General features: G+C 28.2%; 2 protein-coding genes across 3 annotated transcripts in view; both read right to left on the minus strand.

Annotated features, from left to right (window-relative positions):
* Nucleotides 1-1803: 1803 nt before the first annotated feature.
* On the minus strand, nucleotides 1804-2346 carry LOC136075957 (general transcription factor II-I repeat domain-containing protein 2-like). Its single transcript, XM_065789407.1, has one exon. The coding sequence runs from the start codon at nucleotides 2344-2346 to the stop codon at nucleotides 1804-1806; it is 543 nt and encodes a 180-aa protein (XP_065645479.1).
* A 2289-nt stretch (nucleotides 2347-4635) lies between these two features.
* The window catches only part of LOC100210345 (sodium-coupled monocarboxylate transporter 1), a 69748-nt gene continuing 52310 nt past the window's right edge, over nucleotides 4636-22073 (minus strand). For both annotated transcript variants that reach the window (XM_065790405.1, XM_065790404.1), the window contains 3 exons: nucleotides 11824-11933; nucleotides 11617-11753; nucleotides 4636-4811 (listed from right to left, as the gene is read on the minus strand). In XM_065790405.1, coding sequence (XP_065646477.1) covers nucleotides 4752-4811; nucleotides 11617-11753; nucleotides 11824-11933 — 307 coding nt within the window. In that variant the 3' untranslated portion in view covers nucleotides 4636-4751. The remainder of the gene's footprint in view (nucleotides 4812-11616; nucleotides 11754-11823; nucleotides 11934-22073) is intronic.

A 22073-nucleotide genomic window follows, 5' to 3' on the forward strand; every position in this document is an offset into this window, starting at 1 on the left:
ATATTCTAAATTTTTTACGTTCATATGTATGACAAAAAGATTCTTCACAAAGAAAAATAACTGTTATAGGAGAATGGTAACAAGATACCCTAATATCTTAGCCCCCCCTCCCTACTTCACTTATAGCTTTTCCTGATATAAAAAAGTTGCTCTCTTCAGCAAACATTGTAGTTAAAATTCTTTTTGATGCCATACAGAAATCGTTTACATAGATTAAAAAAAGAAATAGCCCAAGTATTGATCCTTGAGGTACACCACACTCTATTAAAGATGGATTAGAGAGTTTATCGTCTCCGAAATATACATATTGCACACATTTTTTTAAATAGCCTTTTATCCACTTGATGGATCTACCCGTATGTTGGATCTACCCCTTACACATTAAACTTTGATAATAATATATTGTGGTTGACTTTATTTAGAGAAACCTATGAAAACACCTAACTTCACCGTTTGTAGAAGAAATTTTTATTTCTTTGACCAAGTGAAGGATTGGGAGTTCAGTTGAAGTATTTTTTTGAAAACCAAACTGCTTGGAATAAATAAGACTATTTTCTTTTAAAAAAGTAATAAATAAAAGTAATAAATAACCAATTGTGCATAATTCTCTCATGAATCTCAGAAAATGTCTAAAGTATTGGTATAGGCCTGAAATTACCTATTTCACTAGTGTCTGCTAATTTAATCATAGGTTTTACTTTTGCAGTTTTCAGTTTTTCAGGAAAAATGCCTTCCTTTTGAGAGTGTTTAAAAATTTGGAATAAATGAATTTTTAAGCCATTGTAGCAGTTAATTAATATATTGCATAGGATTGTAAAAACCAGGGTCCATAACATACTTGTAGCCTACGGCAAAGTTCCGACATCAGTAAGATATTCTTTTAAGCACAGTCATTGACACATTCAGTTTGCTTCATAAACCCTTCAAATATACCAAATATTTGATTGCCATCGCCCGTGATTAACTTTTCCACCTTGTCAAAAAGAATCTTAGCTAACTTGAATAAGATCCAGCTCTGGAAACCTACAAATTCAGTAAGCAGCAAATTCAGTAAGCATCGACCTGTTAATAACCGCTAGCGTTGGTTTATCGATATAAAACTGCTTGAGGACATTACAATTGATTTCTGTCTTCATTGTTTATTTTACTTCATCTTGAGCATATTTGACGGCTAGGACTAGCAGAACTAAATGTTCTATTAAACAAAAAACATGGCGCTGCATGACGATAAAAAGAAGTTGTCTTATTTTTTGTGAAGTTCTCTTATTTCAAATAATGCTTTAAAGGAAGCCAAGTCTTTTAAAGTTAACTTGCCAATCACATAGGATTTTAACAACATGGGCTCATAACATACAATAATCTACTAAAGTTTTATATACTTATGTTGGTTCGTAGGCTGGTTAATAGGATACTGAAGAAGAAGTTAATCTGAATCTTCCTCTTTATTTGTTTTTCTTTTAAGGACAACCCATATTAATAAATACTATGACTTATCAAATTATATAACATATATTAATTCATTCAACCATTCATTAAATAATTGCATTCTTTGCTAAATCTTATTTAAGCATGTGCGTCGTACATCTCTCAAAACCATGTAGTATAATCAAACTCCCCGTGATTAAATTTACTTTTTTGTTTAAGCACAAACAATTGTTTTTTTAATTGACCAGAGACAAATGGCATGTTAAGTGTTGTTATTTTTATAAGCATAAATAGGTTTTTATTCCGTTAAAAATACAAATATATGATAAGTATATTGTTTAGTTTTACTCTAAATACCGCATGTTTTTGAGCACAACTCTAATAAATGTGCCTTTTTTCACACATGAAACGAAATAAAACCCCTCTAAGGGTTTTATTTCGTTTCATGTGTGAAAAAAGTTGCTCACAAAGATAAGTACTGCCAAGCATTGCACATATTTGAAAAGCAAATTTAATCATCTTAAAAAATTGATGTGGTTGTAAAAATAAATAAAACTTGGGTACACCAAGATCAGTAAGTTGTTGTTTGAGAACAGAATCACACTGAAGTTCAATTAGTTCTATTTGCAGATCTTCTTCCACTTTTTCAATATCAAAGTTGAATGGTGAGGTGAACAAAGCAAACTTTGATTCACAATTTTCGAAATCTTGAAACCTTACTTCAAAATCTTGTTTTATATTGATTACATTTTTTGAGTAGCTGCTGAACATAAAATTTGGGTCTTGCAGCTTCATAGACTTGCACGTCTCAAAATGTACCAATTTTTCTTGTTCAATTTGGCGTTCCCAGAGTAAAAGCTTGGTTTGAAAAGCTCTGACATCATCAAACATTGTGGTGACCAATTTGTTCTTTCCTTGCATAATAATGTTCAGATCATTCAGGTGTTTTGTGATTTCAACTAGAAAAGCTAAATCTTAAAGAAACCTGGTATTTTTTATATCTGAAATATCTTGCCTTTTTGTTTCCAAAAATTGAAAAATTCAGTTTTCAGATGATCGAATGCTTTGAGTACTTTGTGACATGATAGCCATCGAACTTCAGTGTATTATGATAAATCCTCATATTCACTGTCATTTTCATTCACCCGAGAAGCAAACTGATGATGGATTAGTTCTCCTTCTCTTATAAAGTTGATAACAGATGCTATTCTTTTAACTACATAATCCAAATCAGTTGTTTTTCCGCATAATACTTCTTGGTGAATGATATAATGAAAATTGTTTATCTTTTTGCCAATTTTTTCATTTAAATTACCAATAAGACCCTTCTTCGAACCAATCATAGCGGGTGCTCCATCAGTAACTATAGACACAAGTTTAGTCATTGGAAGTTTATACTTATCCAGTATTTTTTCAATCTTTAAAAAAATGTCTGCACCTGTTGTTGTACCATGCATTGGAATCAACTCCAGAAGTTCTTCTGTAATTTTATATTTGAAATTGCAACCTCTGATAAAAACAGACAACTGAACAACATCTTTGACATCTGTACTTTCATTATCGGCAATTGAAAAGGCCTGAACATCCTTGCAGATTTTTTTTTTATCTGACTTCTCAAATCTGTTGCTATGTCATTTGCACGCTCAGCAACTGTATTTCTTGAAAGGCTTATGTTGTTAAAATTTTTACTTTTTCAGGGCAAAGAATCTTTGCAGTTTCAATTGGGCAGTTTTTGACAAATTCACATTCAGTGAAAGGTCTGGAACAAGATGCAACTAAATGTGCCAGATTATAACTTGCTATGACTACGAGTTCATTTGATTTGTTCACGGAATGAAAAATGTTTTGTTGCTTTTTTAGTTTGGCTTTTAGTTCATTTAATTTGTCTGCCCTTTTATCTTTTTGATAAATTTCAAATTTTTTCTGATGAGTTTTATAGTGCCTCTTGATATTGAATTCTTTCGGCACACTAACTTTTTGTTGAAAAATCAGACAAATAATACTTTCATTAATGCTTGTAAAAAAGTATAGCACTTCCCATTTTGATTAAAAAAACCCTTTTTTCATCTTCAATTTTACGTTTTCTGCTTGCACTTGGTTTTCAATGAGACATTTTGATTTTAGCGACAATAACAAAAATAGTTCAATGTTAAACAATAACAACAAGATAACGACTGATCTTTTAGGCCGGGTGAATAAAAAAGCAATCGCTTTTCCTCAGCGTTTTTGGAGCAATTGTTCAGCTTTACGATAATAAAAATTTGACCAATTTTTCTTTACGTAAAGCTGAGAAATTACACGGCGTTTTTGGAGTAAATTGCTCAGCTTTTGAGAGATTTTGCTTAAATCTTTATTCACGTAAAGCTGAACAATTACTCCAAAAACGCTGAGTAAAAGCAATTGCTTTTTTACATTCATCCGCTTTATTTTCTCATATCGATTGTTAAATTAAAATATATCGTCATAATTTTTTATGGTTTTAATTTCAGAGTTTCAATTTTTATAAAAAGTTAAAAAATTAAATTAGTATTTATGTCCTTTTTAATAAAGGAGTTCAGAAAACTATTTGTGATTTTTTTATCATTGTTTTTAATAAAACATATTTGAAATGCATGTCTGCGGGCCGCCATATGTAATAAAATGATAAAAATATTGGGGGCCGCCATTAAAGTCATGCGGGCCGCCACTTTGACATGCCTGAAAGAAGGTATTGTGTTGCCAAACAAAAATCTCTATGTATTAGCACAAAAAAAAAAAAGCTTAACCATTTTTTGAGCCTCCTAAAATTTTTTGTATAAGATACCTTAGCCTATTTCATATTAAATGCTTCTAAAAATAAGCATGAATCACATGTATCAGTTTTATACAACTTAGGGATTATCAATAGATTTATTAAAAAACAAAATATAAAATGAGAACAACTTTCCTTACAAATTACTCAAATATTGACGTAATGGCCATTTGTTTTTAAAAATTGAGTTTTTCGAAATTTTATAGATGTCACATTTTGACAACGATTTTTTTTTAAGTCTCAGGGGACTTCAGAGAATTGGAAAAAGTTGAGAGGTATACTGGAGGGAAAAAAACTATGCTCCTGGTACACCCTATTGCGAAGTAACATAAGAAATATATTCATAACTTCTTTGATTGCATATATAAATTGAAAAGATAATTTTATGGAAATATTGAAAAATAAAAACAATATGGGAATACGGAGAACGACTGACAGAAATTTAAACTAAATAACAAATACATTTAAAAAAATCTGTTTACATTTTCTCTAACCGCTAATTAGAAACACAAATAACGAAATTTTTGATTTTAGTTTATTTAACATTATCTTCGCAAAGTTTTGTTGTTGAAGGACACATTTGAATTGAACCGAGCTAAAATTTAAAAAAAAATCAGTTTTATAAAAATTTATATATCTAATTTAATATTTTTCAGGAAATTATTTCAAATAGATTATAATTATATCACATGAAAAACTACTTAAAAACAGCAGCTATAATGAAAAAGAAAGTTATGAAAAATAAGATCCTGTCTCAAACTAAGATTTAAATTTTTATTTATTTAAATATATATCTATATATATATTTATATATATATATATATATATATATATATATATATATATATATATATATATATATATATATATATATATATACATCTCTCCAAGGCCCAAAGAATAACTTTATTCGATAGGATTGCTAATCGAGGCAACCTATCATCACTTTTATACATAAGATTATACATAACTTTTCTTAAACTAAAATTTTAAAACTTCTAGTGACTATAGAGCAATTCCACGACCGTCACAGCGTGACACCCGTCTTTTTTTTTGTCTTAAGCCTTTATTATTTTAATATTATAAATAGATATAAAAAGAATTTTTTTTGCTATTTAGTTAGCTCATAATAGGTGCTACAAAAAACAAGAAAATTTGGGTGGATATATTAGCCTCTCATTCATGCAAGAAAATATAAAACGTCACAGCGTGACCAAAATTTTCTCATTGCTTTTTAGTTTTTAGATCAACACCATGATTCAGCTGATAAAGATGAACTGGATTTTTAACTTGGCATTAAACAAAAAGTTTAGACATAACTCTTACAGGGTGATTTTGGTAGTGCTGATTCGGCTCTCTTAATAGCTTTTCCAAGAGTGCTTGCAAATTTGTAAGAGGGTAATGTGACAGCTACAGGTTTTGATTCTGCTATTTTTTGTCTGCTCTTTCTCTTTCGCTGCCTTTCTTTTTCTCGTCGAGCCTCCAATTTAGCAAGTCGTCTTTCTTTTCTCCTTTTTGATTCTTTTTAAATACTTTTTCGCCATATTTTTTTTTCAAACTGCTTTTCACGATATTTCTTTTGACGCTCAGCATGAGTAAGAGGCATGTTAAACCCTTAAAAGATTAAAAAAAGCAACACAGTAGTTATGGAGATGGACGTATTACATCTAAGGCTCAATGGAGTTACAACAATCCTTTAGAGAGGCTCTATATATCCCAAACGAGAGCCCTCAAGGATAAACAAGTATTCCAAATGTTGCCTATGCAAAACATACCTATATTTCGTAGGCTTTAAATAAAACGTTGAAAAAATCTGGCCGCACAATAATCTGGTTGATTGAAGTTGATAAAAACTCAATTGTGGTGTCAGTTTAGCAGTTTTAAATATTGTTTTAAATTTTGTTAAAAATTGTCACGCCGTGACATCATGGCGTGACATAAAAAGATTCTAAAAATAACTTGAGCTAATTATTTTTTTAAACATGTTAATATTTTTTTAGATGTACTAGATAGAGTTCTCATTGCGCTGGAATTTTGGAATCCTAAGTTTTACTGGTTGTCTTAAATTAAAACTATTGGTACCGTAATTATCACAGCGTGACAATAGTGGTAATAACATTTGATTAAAATAAATGGTTATCTAAACCCGTCTGGCAATAAATATGTTTTTATCATAAGTAGCAATGATTAGTGCAGCTAAAAACCTGATTGCAATGAGCAATCAGGTTTTTAGCTGCACTAATCATTGCTAATCATAGACAGTTTTGAATTTTTTATATGTTCAATTGAACTTTGGCGATTAAAAATGATTTAAATTATCGCAAAAACGCCAATTTTTACCTTCTGTTTCAGCCCATATAATTTTTTATAATAGCGGCATACCATAACAAACTATATATTTTCTGAAGAAGGAGAAGTAGAGCTTTCTACTGATATATAATATTATGTATATTGGCTTGGTTTAATTTTTTCATTTTTTGTGAGACGGTCGTGGAATTGCTCTATAGATCCCTGATCAAAAAGACCAATAAAATATTGAAACAACAAGTAAAAAATGTCAGGTTTGATGCATATTGAATTAACTATTGAGTTCATGTTTTTAGTTATCAATTTTTCCTCTCTCTCTCTCTCTGATATCCTACCTAGTAGCAAGATTTTGGTACAATAAGGGTGCAATATTGGGTATTTTGCCCAATATCGAATAAGAATGGTAAAGAAAACTGCGCCAATATTGGCAAGTATTAGCATGCCGATATTGGTCCAATATTGTTTGTCCAACACCCTAGTACCAAGCAATTTTGGTGCAATATTGGTTCAATATTGATCTCAATATTGTTAACAATAATGCACCAATATAAAATGTCCAAATTTTGATATATATAGCCAATATTAATTTACAATATTGGCTATATATAAGCTGAAATACAACGCCAACATTTTTTTTATTATTATGATCATTTGTAAAAAAGCATGCAGAGTCAACAACACCGGGGGGACCCAGGGGACGCACATCTTAAAGAAATATAGGATTACAAGCAAAGATAAACATTAACAGCGTGTAACATTGTCAAGATAACAATGGTTAACATTTTATACACATTTTTACTCATGAAATAATAAAAACTTAAAATGACAAAAAAAATGACCAAGTAAAACTAAAACAAAACGTAATGCAACAAAGATTATAACATATCTTTATAAGTTTTTAGATTATTGATTTATTATGATAATTTAAACATTCGTAATTCTATAAAAAATTCTCGCAGTTTACAAAAGTAATTACTGCAGTTAAAAATCTAATAAAAGCCCACAATTAACGAAAATTGTTAAGAAAATTTATTTACTTGACAAATTTTGTTACGTATGCGTTCAACTACGTAAGCCATGCAACAAATATCGAATGTCGCGTTGAAACAGTTAAAAACGTATTATTGTAAAAAATACTACACTATAAGTAATTTTGTAAAACTACTTACTGTATATAATTTAAAAAGCTTCACAGTTAAAAAAATAATATATATGTCAAATAAATTTATATTAGACTATTAACAACTGCTAATTTCAAAGTTAAATGCGATAATATAAGTCTAATTGCGATAATATAAGTCTTATTGCGCATTCTAACATCTAGTGCAAAATCTGTTCGGTTTATCTGTGCTATCTTTCTAACTCAACTACTTCTGACTTTTTTTACTCATATTTACTTCTACTCTTTCTTAAACTCTCTTATTCTTGGTCCGTCAAAGCGGGTAATAATGCTCTTAAGTGTCTTTGCAGACCGTGTGTGGCCTCTGTATGGTATAGTTAAGATGATGATAAGATGACTAATGATAACCCAATGCAACGCCGACCTAATGTGCGCTAGCAAAATGACCTTGCACCAACAGTGCGCACCACCGTTGGTGCAAAGTTATCCAGTAATCCAGTTAAATATGAATTATGCAACCGCGTACCAATTAGTTCGACCTACAATTTGAATCCGTGAATCGGTAAACGTAATGCCAACAAAGATGACTATAAACGACGCCAACATAAGCAAGATGGGAAACCGATCATGCACCAACACGAGACCAACATACAAATTTTTCGGTCCCTAAGAGGTTCGAGTTACTGGGATTTTACTGTATACTTTTTTTGTTAGCATTTAAAAAACGCAGTGAATGTACAAACACAGACTGATTTTTTAGGAATAGGTACAGAATGTATTAAGATAAATATGTATTTTTTATTTATTAATTCATTTTATAATAGAAAAATTAATTTAAAAAATAAATTTGTGCCTTTTTTTCTTTTTCATAAACCTTTCTAAAGTTGTGCTAAGTTATGCAGGGCTCAACCTGAATACCATTACTTATACTCACATTTTTATCCTGCAGCATACAGAACGTATAATTTTCTTGCAGTATGAATTTCCTTGATGATTTTTAAAATAACAATAACAATTGGAATCCTGCTATTTTGAAGCTTGACTAATTGAATGGCTTAAACAAAAATTTGTAAGCACTTTTTATTTTCCAGAGCACCTAATTGCAAACCACATTACACAATAACCTTGAAAAATATACTTACTTATTCTTAATAATTCAGATGGTTGTTCAGTCCTAATATTTTTTTGTCCAGATTTTTTTGGAAGAACTTTTTAGAAATATAACCTTTTGAGATACCAACACAGTTCTCTTAAAGTTTGTGTTGGTCTGTATGTAGATTGCTTAAAACTTTACCATTAACAAACAACTCTACCTATGATTCTATGGGTGTAATTTGAAACAATGGGTGTTCACAAAAAGTTTGATAAAATGAAGGTTCTCCAATAGGTCACTTGTACAATTTAGAACCACTTGCGTTTCCACCTAATTCAGATATAACGTGTGGCTGTGGCAGTTCAACATGATACAACATACACCAAAAGGTATATGTTTTATCATGTTATCATTGGCTTTTGAGAATGTTTTCATGTTTGATAACCAAACCATTAATTTCGCCTGTATTTGAACTAGTATACTATTGTAGTAACTATAGTAACTAATGTAGTTACTATAGTTACTACAATACTAAAACAACAGCAATACTAAACTGCAATACTAATAACTAATACTACTAACAACTAATATATATATATATATATATATATATAATAACTACAATATATATACAATAATACATATATATATACATATATATATATATATATACAATAATACATACAATATATATACAATACTACAATATATATACAATAATACATATATATATATATACATATATATAATAACTACTAACAACTACAATACTAAAGCAACAGCTACTAAGCTTGAATGCTATTATATTCTGATAAAATTAATTAATGTTAATTATATTCTGATAAAATTAATTAATGTTAATTATATTCTGATAAAATTAATTAATGTTAATTGAGATTTTTTTACTGTTATAGAGAGGTTCAGATTAGTTTCACATTTATTTTGATTATCAAATAACTCAGCATCAAATTTAAATCACACTGAATTTTGATAGGATGCCTGAAATTCAATGTGATATATATGTATATACACACACTAGGGTTATGACTTTTTTTCAACCCCATGCCCTGTACTGTAGTTTGATGAACTTTTACCTAAAAAGCACAAAATGAACTATTATTTGCCTATCTTTTGAAAAAAGTTCACCCCGCCATTGAAAAATCGATTTTTAACTACGCAAACCGGTTGTTGTCATCATCATTGAAATTTATCTAAATTCAGTTAAATATTTTAATGAGTATATATTTTTCAGTCAATGTATGTGCATCTTAAAAACTGTCTCTAAAATTTTTTATTTAAAAAAATATATATACTTATTAAAGTATTTAACTGAATTTAAATAAATTTCAATGATGACAACAGTAAAAACTGGTTTTCGTAGTTAAAAATCGATTTTTTAATGGTGGGGTGAACTTTTTTCAAAAGATATGCAAAAAATAATAGTTCATTTCGTGCTTTTTAGGTAAAAGTTCATTAAACTACAGTACAGGAGCATGGGATTGAAAAAAAATCATAACCCTAATACACACACACACAGAGCCGGTAGGAGGAGGGGGCTGAAGGGCCTATGGCCCCCCAATAATTTTTTTAAAAATATTTTTTTATAAGAAACCTATTGTAAAATATATAGAACGACTTTATTTCTATAGCATTTATTTTCTTGAGATAAACTTAAAATCTGCAAAAACCTTACATTTTCTCATACTGCATATTCTTCTGAAGATATATGGCTTGCATATATCTTCAGAAGAATGCTCGATGAATTAAAGTAAATTAAAATAAATCAACTAAAAGCTATATTTATATATTTTTTATAAATAAAACTATATATTTCTTTACAACTATAAGTTTCATGCTAAATGCAATCATCAGGTAAAAAATCTGACTTTTTCTCGCGGAAAAATAATTCTGTAGAAGAAAAAAATAATTCTGTGCAAGAAAAATTGCGTTAGAAAAATCTAATCTTTTGGTTTGTGGTTGTCCAGCAAAAATTTGTTCTCATGGCGACACTTGGATATTGGTTCGCTTTTTTTGTTTAATAATTTTTTGGGATTATTATACAATAAAATTATTAGTTTTTCGTATAAGCATTATAGGCATTTTTTACTTATGTTTTTGTAGGCAGGGGCACTTTTTATGATGGACAATGTTAAATTGGGTGTTGTTTTTAAATGTGAAAATCATGACCCATGCGTTAGGTTTAAAAAAAATTAAATGAAAAATACAGTGGTGACATAATATCTACAGCGGGAATTGAACCATGAACTTTCAGTTTATCAGATTAATGCTCTAAGCAATCATGCTATACATGTTGATGTGTTGTTCAAAAATAATAAATATATAAAAAATTTAATATTTCAATAAATAAACTAATTATAAGTTACAATATAAAAATAAAAAAATAAGATAATTATATATTATAATAAGAAAATTATATATAATAAGTAAAGTTGTTAATAAACAAATTGGCTTGTGTAAAAAACCCAAAGAAAATACTCATCTAAGAAACTTTTTGTCACAATAATCAACATTTGTCATGTATATTTCTTGTAGCATTACGTAAGGTTAAAAGCATATGCTTGTAACAAGTATAGAATCAAATTTTGTATTTAATAAGCAATTTAATAAATTTATTTTAATGAATAAAAGCTAGTTAAATAAAGTGTGTGTACGTGTGTGCATGTGTGTGTTTAAAATAAAGTATATTGAACAGCAAAAAAATGTAAAAACTTTTTATTTTTACTCAACTAGTTTTTCTCGATTTTTCTTAATTTATATTTGTTGGAATATATTTATTTGTATCATGAAAATATTTTCCAGGGTGACTCTTACTCATAGTAGTGGACTATTAAGTATGACTTCTCATTTACATATACTTACGTTTTCAGAACTCTCAGTGTTTTCATCAACAATATACTTAGTCTTTCGAAGGCAGGATGGAGTAATTGATTGAAAGAAAGCTCCATAATCAAATAAAAGCCTTGGTTCAATTGCACATTGTTCTTCTGACGACAACACTAAATATATGAAACTAGTACAAATATTAGAACTACTATTGTATAAAAAACATAAACATAGTAGACATACCCTTAAAAATCAAGGAAAACAGACAACCAGCAGCCACAGTGAAACTCACACCAATTGCAGCATACCAGAGATATGACACTGAATACCATGATGCAAGCAAAGGATTTATACTGAACAATATAATATTAAAAAGTCAACACTGTATATATATATACTTATATATATATATATATATATATATATATATATATATATATATATATATATATATATATATATATATATATATATATATTTATATATATTTACATATATATATATACATATATATATACATATATATATACACATATATATATATACATATATATATATATATATATATGCATATATATATACATATATATATATATATATATATATATATATATATATATATATATATATATATATATATATATATATATATATATATATATATATGTATGTATGTATGTATGTATGTATGTATGTATGTATGTATGTATGTATGTATGTATTTATGTATGTATGTATGTATATATATGTATGTATATATATAACCTAATACATATATATTATATATGTATTATATATTATATATGTATTAATATATATATAATACATAAATAATATATATGTATTAGGGTAATTCTTGTCTATGTAGCAAATTTTGAAAACTAGGAATTTTTATGGGAACTAATTAAACTTTGTTCCTTTTAGAAAAATAATGTTCTGTGTGAAAAATCTAGAGGATTAAAAATATTCAGAGGTCACTCAAGACCACTATGCTTTTTCATATTTATCAACTTTATTGTTTGATTATTAATAACACCTATCTTTTAATAATTTTGAAAAGATTGTTAAATTACACAATCTAACTCTTATAACAAGATTATTCTTGAAAATAACATACTAATTTATCCAATTCCATCTTTACACAACTACACAACTTTCACTGTTGACTTATAAACAGAATTTACTGATTTGCTCAACTGATTGTAAGATTAGAAATTTTTTTTTTCCATTTAATAATTCTTATTTCACTTGTTTAATTTTCATTTTTAATTCTAAAAAGAAAATGGTATTTTCATATTTTTAATTTATAAGTTACCAAAATAAATATACTTTTTTGTCTAATATTTTTCATAACCTATTTTAAAATAAACAAAAAATTTTTCTAGGTTATTAGAGATTACCACCCAAAGGAGATGTTCTCAGCTACTTTCTACTTTTTCACAAAGAGAAAAAGTTGACATTTAGAGAAGCATCAACTGCAGTGAATGAAAAAATTGCCAAATTTTGGGATAAAGCTAGTATTCCTATGGGTCATGAAAAATCTGTTTGATGTTGCTAGTGCAAATACCCTTACTAAAATTAAAAATGAAAAAGACTCCTTGCACAAAGGGTGCCTAAAAAAAGAGAGGGATCAATTGATAAACCCTTGCAGATAAAGATTGCCATAAGCAAAGAAAAATCTTAGAACAAAGACACAGGCAGAAAAATGAGGAAGACATCCACATCCTCTGCCTTAGTTCAGTTGGAAACATCTGACAGTAGTAGTAGTATTGGGGGAAAATGTGAGGAGGATTCTATATCTCTGAATTTAAAGAAGCCTAGAAAGGCAAAAATAAACTAGTCACTGCTGCACTCATAATGATAGACACTGCACACTCACCTTGGATAGGTCTAAAGTTTCAGACAGAAATGCAGTGTTTGTGCTAACAAAAACATCTAGGGCACTTGGATAAGATGTACAGGAACTGAATATATAACTAATATACGGGTCCTTAATTTATAGAGGGCACATAAAACACCATGCCAAGATTGCTAACAAACTAAAAGCTGAGTTCAAAACAGGTGTTATGTTATGACAAACAACATATAGAAGGATCATGATGGCTTTTAGTTAGTTATACAAAGCATCTAAAGTAATTTAGTCACTAGTGATTAAATTAAATAGTGCAAAAATGGTCACCAAGTATTTGGTGTAGCTCTTAATCAAATGTTTAATTTGTTTAAATTTATCATAAAAAATACATGCATACTAAAAAGAAATTTAAATATAATATTTAATTTACACAAAATGCATTTATATTAAATGATCATTATAATTAATTTTTTATAATTAGATCATTATATATAATTTTTTATTTTAAGATTAATGATTAAAAGTTATTCATAATGCAACAATTTTTTTATTACATTTAAATTGTTAAAACATTAAAACAACCGTGGTCAAATCGTGAAGAAAAAAATTATAAGCATGATCAGGTACAGTGTGTTATCGCACACCATTCCTGTCCAAGCTTACAGTGGTACATCATGCATTTCAAAACTTTTCAGGAAGTTGGAAGTCTGTAACCTTTGATTATTGCATCATTAAAGCAGATTGTTGGGCCAATGCAGAACACATCAGCAGCCCATTGAGTCTGTGGGCACTGTTTTGAGTGTGATGCAGAAATATTCAGTGGACATGATATTAATGAGATGATATCAGTTGGTTTGTCCTAAAACAGAGGTGCCAGTAATCCAGGTAGAGTACAAGTTGTTGAATCACAGGATGCAATTGTTTTAAAACTTCCAGTTGATCACATTGAATACAAAAAAAAGAGAAAAGAATAAATTTTAATGCACATGAATAAGAACATGACCCAGCATCTAAGTCAAAAACTATATATAAAATATTCTTATATGTATATAAAATATATATGCATAAGCTATATATATATATATATATATATATATATATATATATATATATATATATATATATATATATATATATATATATATACATATATATATACATATATATATATATATATATATATATATATATATATATATATATATATACATATATATATATATATATATATATATATATATATATATATATATATATATATATATATATATATATATATATATATATTCAATGGGTGGCAAGTTGAAAATGGTACAAAGTTTAAAGAGATGTTACTCCTCCATTTTTAAATATTTTTCAAAAAACTAAAAAGAATTAATTAGAGCATCACATTCTTTATTGTAAAAAGTTTTATTGATAATTATTTAAGCTATGTTGTGGAACAGAATCAACAAGAGCTGGAACCTGTTGCACAAGACATTGTATGCTAACCATGACTTCTTTGAGGCATTTCTCAATCTTTTTGAATAGATGATCTAAATGTTTTGTCTGCCAATTATTTGCACAGACCTTGCCTTTCAGAATGCTCCAGAAATTTTTGACGGGGCACAATTCTGGGACACTTGGGGAATTGTCTTCTTTTTGGACAAAATTTAGCTTTTTAATCTCCAGGTAGGAAATGACGGATTTTACATAATGCGCCAATGCTAGGTCAGGCCAAAATATATTGGCATTATCTGAATGGTGCTCTACAATAAACGGCACAAACCTCTTTTGAATACACTCGCTCAAGTAGACCTGTTGGTTGATTGCTATGTCGCTTGAGAGGAAGAAAAGCTTTGAAATGCTGTGCTCTGAAAAGCACACCCAGACAAGTAGTTTCTTCTTGCAACAGCCGTTGAGCTGCTTGTCATTGCAAAACAGTCTCCTCATGGTCAAACATGGCTTTTAGCTTTTACTTGGGTTGGTCATGATTAGTGTAGTTTTTTGAGAGCACCAAAGAGCCAAGGATAGTTTTTTGCCTCTACCCTTGGCTCTTTGGTGACTAGATTCATTTTCAGCTTAACAACTGCTAACTGTATATTGTTAAGTATAAATGTAAGAACTTTTACTCAATTGTTTTCATTCTTATAATATTAATAAAATTTTCATTCCTAAACAATAAACAATTTTCTTAAAATATTTTATAAATTAGGAGAATAATGGCACCCAAAACCAGAATGAGTACTAGTAGACAAATTAGTGTTGCATTTGGTACAGGAAAACAGTTTAGTTTCAGAATTACCAACCAACAGAGACATTATAAGATATGGATTTTATTAAGAGAGGGTTACAACGACATAAAAAAAAAAGAAATTACCCTGTAAAAGAGATGGCTAAAGATATATTACTAGCTTTATTACACCAGTGGTCAAGTACAAATTTGGATTTTACATCACCTAAAATAATTACTGACAAAAAAATTTGCGATTGAATAGTGACGTTGTGGAATAAGGCTTCAGAAATAGCTTGTCCAAAAAAAAAAGGAGCATAACAAATAATAAACTTTAAAGAAAAGCTTGATCAACATTTTGATATTCTAATATGTAAATGACCTATTATAAAATGCGATGATTTTATTTGTTCTGATGGTTGTGATAAAGAAGTTCATTATAAATGCATATGTATCAAAGAGTGCCAAAATACCATTTATTGACATTAAGTTTATATATTTTCAAAGAGTTAAAATTGGAACCGTTAGCAAGCTTCAAATTGGATTACTAAAGATTACTAAGAAAAGATCGCGAAAAATGTTTTGAGAATAAAGACAGCAATGTTATTTCGATTAAAAAAAATTAAGTGAGATGAGATTAACTATCAAAAAGAAAATGATTTCAGTAATGAAATAGAATTAAATGATGACAATGATGACATTACTAATGTAGAATTACCTTTAGTGGTAGCGAAACCTTAAAAAAAAAAAAGTGTTACAATACCTTAGATATTTCAAACGTAGTTATGAATAGCGTAAGGTATAATTTTTAAAAAATAAGTTTGTTTATTAACTATATATTTATACTAATATAAATAGTTACAGAAGCTTCAAGTAGAGTGTACACTCATAAAAAAAGAGAAAGATTTGTCAGAACACAAGAGGCGAGTAGAAAGTTAATGCCTAAAAATAATAGTAAACAAGACCTTAAAAATTTGACACCAATGTGTTTGTATTAAATTTATAATATTTAATGAAACAATTCGGTTTTGAATAAAAATATCTTGCTGTATTTTTAACATCAATACCAATAAATTATTATGCAATGTATTTAAAAAACGTTGAAAAATATTTTAATATTTATAAATTAATCTCAACCATCAAAATTTGAGTTTTAAATTAATATTAAAATTTAAATATTAAAATTTAGATTCTAAGTCTAATTTTAAAATAAAAATATTTCTTATAAATTTTATACAAGTTCTTAAAGAAAACATACTCATATCAAAATTAGTTTTAATCATCATTTATGTCCCAACTGATAATTATCAAATAAAGTAAAAAAAAAGTTATTAATGTTTAAATAAAAACCGTTTTTTTTTTGTGAAACCTTTATTTTTTTTTGTCAAAACTTTATTGAAATATAAGGAGTCAAATCACCTGAGCAAAAATTTTTTTAATTCAAATTTTAAAGCCATATTTGGATTCTCCATGAAATTCTGCAACTTTTAGTATTCCCCAAATTTTTTTCTTAAAAATTCTAAAATCAATACAATAATAAGTGTATTTACTTAATTAATAAGTGTTTTTACTAATTTATGATTGCTCTTTTCCTAAAGAAACTTGAGTGTTTGTATTTATATATGTATGTGTGTATATGTATATATATTTATATATATATATATATACATATATATATATATATATATATATATATATATATATATATATATATATGTATATATATATATATATATGTATATATATATAAATTAGCAAAAACACTTATCTAACTTTTATCTTCAACAGCACGTTTTGCCATTTTTGCTAATTTATTATTGCTCTGTTCTTTAAGAACATTGACCACTTTATTTGTAGAATACACTGACATAATTTATTTATATATATATATTTATATATATATGACATGAGAGTCATATATATATACATATATATATATATATATATATATATATATATATATATATATATATATATATATATATATATGTGTATATATATATATATATATATATATATATATATATATATATATATATATATATATATATATATATATATGTGTATATATATATATATATATATATATATATATATATATATATATATATATATATATATATATATATGACATGAGTGTAAGAACACCTTGTATATATATATATATATATATATACATATATATATATATATATATATATATATATATATATATATATATACACTGCACAACAAAATGATAAGGCACCTGAAAACTTTACTATGCATTTATAATTAAAAACTAATTTATTTATAGAAAACGAAAGCAAAGCGTTTAAAACTCTAAACAACATTTAGAAAAAATATTTATTTAAAAAGAAACTGTATTTTAGTGGGACAAAATCATATGACAGTTTTGGAAAAATGTATATAAATTGTCTTTTATAAAAAATGTTGCTTCACTTTTAAAAAATCAATAATGGATACTTTTAACATTTTTTTGAATCACTTCGATCATTCTAGAAGGTAAAGAATCATACAATTTTTTATGAATGAAATGTCAATTACATCCCATGCACATGTGATGGATAATTTCCAGTCAACTAGTGAACTATATTGTTTACCACCTTCAAACACTATATGTTATAGCTGTCCCCAAGCGTTCTCAATAATATTCAGGTCTGGGATCTAGCTGGCCATTTCAATTTTTCAATTTTACTGTTGTTGAAATAACCCTTTACTATCTTATCTGTTTGAACTCTAGCATTATCTTGCTGAAAAATAAAACTCTCACCATCAATGACAGATGTATCACGTCGTAAAATTTTTGAAAAATTGGAAGCTAGTCTTTTGCCTTTATTTTTCTGTCAACAAAATGAACTTCTGATACCCAATTGCACACCAAATTGTTACACCACCACCAACCATTTGACGCTGTTGCAAGCCTTTCCAGGAAGTGCGTGTGGTTGCACGCCTTGTTCGACCACATTTAAAAAAATGTTTTTAGACAATTTGACCACATTTTAATATATAAAGCGTTTTAAGAATTTGGGGAATCTAATTAATGTAAATAAACATATAAGAAGCTACAGAGAATAAAATAGCAATATTCAAAGAAAGGAAATGTACTATACAAAATATCTAATCGAAAAATTAAAAAAAGAAAAATTTTGTCAAAAAAAAATATATACCTTAATATTTTGCTGTTTTTGTTTGCACTATAAATAAGGACAATTTTAAAATTTGTTTTTCAAATGTTTTTGCTAAACTTTACTGTTTTTATCAATGCCCAGGAAAGCAAGATAACAAATTGCTATTTATTTCAACAAAAAAAAATTATTTTTTAACAAGTTTTTCATGTAAAATAATAAAAAGTTATTAATACTAAATAGTATTTAAAAAATGTATTTAATAACTAAAAGTTATTAAATACATTTTTTCAAACAAAGCAATTGTTATGCTTATTATCTCTAGTAATTTATCTTAACGTTGAAAATTGAGAAACAATTTTAAAAAAAGAAAACAATTTAAGACAGACATCAAGTATTGTAAATACATTTAAAAAAGAAACTGTAGAAATGGTACTCTCTTATTTAATTTCTTCCATCATTACAAAATGTATTAATATAAATTAGGGCATGGAAACCGGTAATGAGAAACTAGTTTTTACTGGTAATTTTTATTCCCAAAAATTAACATTACCGGTTTTTTCTCAATTATTACTGCGGTTTTAAAAACGATATTTTGTTAATTAAATAATTTGGTATTTTGCTTTCATTTTAATTTGGCAACTCCTAAAAGACGCAACTCAATTAGAGAAAGCAGTTCTTTGATGAAAAAGCAATAAACAAGAAGATGACCTTCGTTGCAGGAAACAATAATTCCGAGGTATGGAAGCACTTCTTACACAGTAAGGATCTGCAGCTGGCGAAGTGCAAAACTTGTAGCAAAGAAATCAAGTGCAAAGGTGGATCTACCAGTGGTATGAGATCTCATCTCAAATTGATGCATCATGTCGAGGCCGATGCTATGAAACAAGTATCAGCCAAAGTTGAACAAAAAGTTGGAAAAATTGATCACTTCTTCGTGACCCAAAAAGATTCCTTGGCTGTTGTCTTGTCCGAGTTAGTCGCCATTGATGGATTACCAATTCGAGTACTGGCAAAAACTCAACATTTAAGAGCGGCATTGGGAGCTCTTGGATACTACTTGCCAAAAGATGCAAAATCGATCAAAGCAATTATTCTGAAGCACTGTCTTGAGGTTAAAGACATTTATAAAAACGCACTTTGAAGAAATGAAGAAAGATTTGGGAATTGTAAGAATTTTTGGCTCAATGCCAGCAGATAAAGCTGTGACCATTGTTAGAGAAAAGCTAAAAGAATTTGGAATTTGTCTGGACTCTGATATTGTGGCAGCTACAACTGATGGAGCTGCTGTAATGAAAAAATTCGGAAAAGCTATTTTATTAACCCATCAATTGTGTTTGGCACATGGCATACACTTAGCAGTCTGTGATGTTTTATACAAAACAACTCCGGTCCAAGAAGTCATTCCTGATCTCGATGAAGAAGAAGATTTTGCACTTGATGATATTTCCATCTCTAATGAAAGCGATTACGAAGATGAAGAAGGTGTTGGATTACAGGTAAGTATTATATATAATTATTCAAAAGTATAAGGCATCTAAATAAGATTATTTTTATTAAAAAAATCATCTTGATTACTGACACTTTCAGGTAGTAATTGAAGATGATCAACCCCCTGAAATCCGTCAAGATCTGAGACACATTATTTCAAAAGTAAGATGTTGTGTACGCCTGTTTCGCAAGTCCCCCGTCAAAAACGATGATATTCTTCAAAAGCACGTTCTAGCTGAGTTTAAAAAAGAATTATCACTTATACTTGACTCGAAAACTAGGTGGAGGAGTTTGGTGGACATGATGTCTCAATTTGTTAAGCTAAAGAAGCCTATCAAGATGTCCTTGATCGAAATTTCTAGTGAAATAAGCTTCTCCGATGAAGAATTTAACACACTTGAAGAATTAATTGCAGCCCTAGAACCAGTAAAAGTGGGAACAGAAGCTTTATGTAGACAAGATGCAACATTGATTTCAAGTGATCAGATTCTGAAGTTTATTTGCCTTAAATTGAGCATGCAGAATTCAACTTTCAGCAAAGAGTTATTAGAAATGTTAGTCAAAAGAATAAAGGAAAGAAGAAATCCTGATATAATAAATCTATTGATTTATTTAAACGATTCAGAGGTCTTGGACAAGCAAGGGCAAAGTACGGATGTCTTTGACACTCCACAAATGAAACGAGATGCCCTTGCAAATACTGCTGCCAAATTATTCTGTCGTCTGTTTGAGGAGAGCTACGAAGATGAAGATAAATCGGAAGAAGAATGTCAAGAAATACCCAATATTGATGAAGGACAATTTTCCTTGGCAGAACAATTGGAACAGTCTATCAAGGATGCTCTGAAGTGTCCCTCTAGTTCAAAGAGGATGAGAGTGGGCACCAGTTCCAAATCACTGTTGAAGGAAATGGCCGTTTTTGAGCTGACAAAAACTCGCACAAACAACTTAGAAATGTTGTATAATGCATTGATTGGTATACCAGTAACTAGTGTTGAAGCTGAACGTTCTTTCTCAGCCAGTGGTCTTTTTGTTACAAAATTCAGATCAAGCTTGAATGATAATACTCTTGATGCCTTATGCATTTTACGAGCTTATTTTCTGTTGAAAAAAGCTCAGCAATCAGCAGTAATTTCTGTATTGAATGCCTAACAACTGTGTTAAATGTTATATCAGTCAATCTATAGAAGTTGAGTTTATTTAAATTGTTTAAGCTCTTTTTTTGTGATATTTAACTGTAATATCTGAAAGTGGATGTATTGTTTTGAGCTTAATATGAGATTAACTTTATGTGATATAAATCTGTGTTAATTATAAGTCGGTTTGCTGCATTTCAAGCCTTTTTTTATTCCTTTGAAAAAACTTTAAATTACCGGTTTTACCGGTAATAAAAATGGCAAAAACTGGGGTTTTACCACTACCGGTAATTATAAAAAACGGTAATAATTCCATGCCCTAATATAAATAATATATTTTACAAATAAGTAGAAATTTATTTTATGATTTTTCTATTATATAAGTATTGAGAAAAAATGTCAAATTTCAATATTGTATATATAATTTTATTATATATTCAATATATAATTTCAAAAATTTCAATATTGTAAGGTGAGTCTAAGCAGAGTAATTTACAAGGTGATTTAGATAAATTGTCATAAATTTAGATTGGTCAAGCAAATGGTTAATCAAGCTTAATGTAGATAAATGCAAAGTTATGCATATTGGACCAAATAATCCTCAATATATCTATAAAATGGTAGACGGCAGTAATGATGATGAGACAAAATTAACAACAACCACTCTAGAAAGA

The sequence above is a fragment of the Hydra vulgaris genome, chromosome 02 (genome assembly GCF_038396675.1).
Source record: "Hydra vulgaris chromosome 02, alternate assembly HydraT2T_AEP".
NCBI classification, from domain to species: Eukaryota; Metazoa; Cnidaria; class Hydrozoa; order Anthoathecata; family Hydridae; genus Hydra; species Hydra vulgaris.